Genomic DNA, 3,562 nt, shown 5'->3' on the forward strand with positions numbered 1-3,562 from the left:
GCACCAACACAGCTGCACCAAACCAGCAGCACCAAACCAGCTGCACCAAACCAGCTGCACCAACACAGCAGCACCAAACCAGCAGCACCAAACCAGCTGCACCAAACCAGCTGCACCAACACAGCAGCACCAAACCAGCAGCACCAAACCAGCAGCACCAACAGCTGAATGTTAAATTAATTTTGCAGTTGCTAGATTTTGCACACATCCATCCAAAATATTGATATTAATACACTCTCTGTATCAGTATTGGATCAATACTTTAGCTTCAGATTCCTCTTCAAATTGCATTTTTATTTTCTGTTATGGTTTCTCAGCTCTACCTCTGAAAATATCATGTTTTTGCTTTCAAATTATAATAATTCCACTTTATTACTTGGGAAAAATACAAACTTGTGTTTGTTCAATATGTTATTAAAACATTTCATAATTAAATTCTGTTCCAGGTTTTAACCAAATAATTATGTGATTTTGTGATAAAACCACAAAATCACATAAAGATACTGATGTGACTGAGGAGAGAAAAACTTCACTAAAAATATAGATTTATTTACCAGAAGTTGCAATAATCAATAACTTTATCACATGTTCTGTGTTTTCTGAATATTTTGGACAAAAATGTGTGAAACATGAACAGAAAACATCATTTAGTTAAATGAGTCCCTAATAAAAGTCCAACATGTCATTGTTTAACATTTTATCACGTCTTTAACAGCAAATTTACTTTATTACATGTTTCTGTGTAACGGCGCCCCCTGCTGGATGATTCTGTGGTTTAAATCTGTTTTTATCTGGAATCTTCTACAAACTTCAAAGTTCAGTTTGATGTTTCCTCAAAGATAAACATGTAAAGTTTTCTATTCCTGAAGAGTTTTGTAGATTTTCCATCAGTTTGTTGAGACCAAAGGAACAAGAAGAGAAACGAGTTAAAGAGGAAACTGAACTGAACTGAACTGAACTGAACTGGTTCGGTCAGGATGAATGAATCGCTTCCTTCTGCCTGCAGCCCTCGTAGCTGAAGCTCTCTCTGGGTTCTCGGTTCCCGACTCGGTCCGGATCGCCCGGCTGAAGGACGGTTTGTCGGTTCTGGAACTTTTCCATGGAGAAACTTTGGCGTTCAAAGATCTGGCCATGAGCTGCACCGTCCACTTCCTGAACTACTTCCTGCGGAGAGACGGCAGCCGAGCCGTCGTCCTGGTTGGTAAGAAACATCCCTGACCTCTGACCTGGTTCTGATGATCGTGACCTCTGACCTGGTTCTGATGATCGTGACCTCTGACCCGGTTCTCCTCTCAGGAACTTCAGGAGACACCGGTGGTTCTGCCGTCCGCAGCGCCCGGTCTCTGCCGGGTCTGGATGTTCTGGTGGTTTTCCCTCGGGGTCGGATCACGGCGGTCCAGGAGAAACACATGACGTCCTGCCTGGAGGACAACGTCCACGTGTTCGCAGGTAGGGCCGCCCTCCGACCCGACCCGGTTCTGTCCTGGTACCGTCTGGTTCTGTCCTGGTACCGTCTGACTGTCTGGTTCTGTCCTGGTACCGTCTGACCCGGCCCGGTTCTGTTGTAGCTGACGGCAGCTCCGATGACATCGACCAGCCCCTCCGCCGCCTGTTCGCCGACCAGAACCTGGTCCGGACCCACAGCCTGATGAGCCTCAACTCCGTCAACTGGTCCAGAGTCATGATCCAGGTGGCGCACTTCTTCTACGCCTACCTGGAGCTGAGCGGCCTGGGGGCGGAGCCTGGGCTGGGGGCGGAGCCTGGACTGGAGCCCGGGCCGCTGCCGGAGCTGGAGGTGGTGGTTCCGACTGGAGGAGCCGGAAACATCGCAGGTGGGTTCAAGGTGTCAGAACCAACAGAACCTCCTGCTGAGATAATTTCATGTTTTATTTATTGATCAGTTTCCTGTAGTTTTGGGCCTGGATTAATGTCTTTAGTCCAGTTAACTTCTGGGTCTGTAGCTAACTCTGTCAAACTGTTAGAAACTCCATGTCAGTAGTAACTGGGTCACCAGCACCATGTTGTGATGTCATGAGGGTAAGTCAAGCTGAAGCTGAGTTCAGTAGTTCATCGTTTTGAATCATTTAAATGGTTTTATTGTCAGTAAAAATCTGTTTTTCCCCCTGAAGCTGCAGCCGGTCCTCCATGTTTGTAGTTTTTCCTCCCAGCTGCAGCCGGTCCTCCATGTTTGTAGTTTTTCCTCCCAGCTGCAGCCGGTTCTCCATGTTTGTAGTTTTTCCTCCCAGCTGCCTTCATCGCCGTCCGGATGGGCCTGCCGCTGAAGCTGGTTGCTATGGTGAATGCTAACGACATCGTGCATCGGACGGTAACCAGCGGCGATTTCTCCATGGCGCCCAGCGTCACCCAGACTCTGGCCCCGGCCATAGACATTCAGGTAGACAGCTCAGAACCAGAACCAGAACCAACCGGGTTCTTTACAGGCTCAGATAATCAGGCTGAGCAGAAACTTTTCTTTTAACCTGAAACAAATAAATTATATTCTAATATTTTATCATTAACTATTTCATATATGTTTCATCTTTGACTTTAATCATTTTATTTTCTTTCATTTATTTTGAAAGTATTTCTATTTTTTACAATTGTTGAATTTCTCTTATTTTCATTCACAATGTTTTTTTATTATTATATATTTGTAATATAATTGTATTTATTCATTAATTTATTTTGCATATTATTTGTTTTGTATTTCATTTATTTATTTAACTTTATTTCTCTAATTTAATTTAGGCTAAAATCAGAAAAGATTCTTGATAAAAACAGATTAGAATGGCAGTAAAACTGTTTCTATTACATTTATTTATTGTAGTTCTTCTCTGTGTTCACAATATTTATGAATTTTATTGTTTAAATATTTTTTAAAACAGGTTAGTTGTATTTTGTTTTAGAGAATTAAATGTTAAATGAACAGATTTAAACAGATTTTCTCAGTTTGGTTCTAAACTGGTTGAAGTTTGGTTGCTGTTTCCTGGAAGCCATCTTGGTTCTGGTTCTGTTCCTCAGGACCCGTACAACATGGAGCGGGTCTTCTGGCTGCTGCTGGACCGGGACGGTGCCGCCGTGAAAACCATGATGGAGGAGTTCCAGCGTTCCCATCGCCTCCGGCTGCCAGAGAACCAGCGCAGACTGGTACCGGTCCTGCAGAACCCCGAGTCCGGCCAGCCGGACCGGACCGGCAGCGGCAGTAACCGTCTCCTCTGTGGTTCTCCCAGCTGGCCGAGGTTCTGGTGACCGGCGCCGTGAGCGACCCGGGGATCCTGGAGACCATGAGGCGGTGCTGGGAGCAGAACCGGTACCTGCTGTGTCCCCACACGGCCGTGGCCGTCTGGCACCACTACAACAGAACCCACAGCGCCGCCAGAAACAGGTCGGGGAGGGGCTCCTCGCTCTGACGCTTTTATTTTGAGTTATCAGTTTTATTTGTTTGACTATTTATTGTTTTATTTTATTTTGTTTTGTTATTAAATATTTTATTATTTTTAAAGGAACGTTTTATCTGAATTAATTTTTCAGTTTTATTTCTTACACTTAATTTGACTTCATT

The 3,562-nt window shown here is 44.4% G+C and overlaps 1 protein-coding gene and 1 long non-coding RNA gene across 2 annotated transcripts in view; one reads left to right on the forward strand and one right to left on the reverse strand.

The window, feature by feature from the left end:
• Nucleotides 1-1,048, reverse strand: part of LOC106956749 (uncharacterized) — a 10,353-nt gene extending 9,305 nt beyond the window's left edge. Inside the window, exon 1 of the long non-coding RNA XR_001426819.1 lies at nt 965-1,048. This is a non-coding gene — a long non-coding RNA (uncharacterized LOC106956749). The remainder of the gene's footprint in view (nt 1-964) is intronic.
• Nucleotides 1-3,562, forward strand: part of thnsl2 (threonine synthase-like 2) — an 18,625-nt gene that overhangs the window by 10,037 nt on the left and 5,026 nt on the right. Inside the window, exons 3-8 of the mRNA XM_015047769.1 lie at nt 1,007-1,201; nt 1,297-1,449; nt 1,569-1,832; nt 2,247-2,395; nt 3,022-3,147; nt 3,231-3,385. Of these exons, the coding sequence (XP_014903255.1) occupies nt 1,007-1,201; nt 1,297-1,449; nt 1,569-1,832; nt 2,247-2,395; nt 3,022-3,147; nt 3,231-3,385 (1,042 nt within the window). The remainder of the gene's footprint in view (nt 1-1,006; nt 1,202-1,296; nt 1,450-1,568; nt 1,833-2,246; nt 2,396-3,021; nt 3,148-3,230; nt 3,386-3,562) is intronic.

The sequence above is a fragment of the Poecilia latipinna genome, unplaced genomic scaffold, assembly GCF_001443285.1.
Source record: "Poecilia latipinna isolate Pla-1442-1.1 unplaced genomic scaffold, P_latipinna-1.0 Scaffold841, whole genome shotgun sequence".
Taxonomy (NCBI): Eukaryota; Metazoa; Chordata; class Actinopteri; order Cyprinodontiformes; family Poeciliidae; genus Poecilia; species Poecilia latipinna.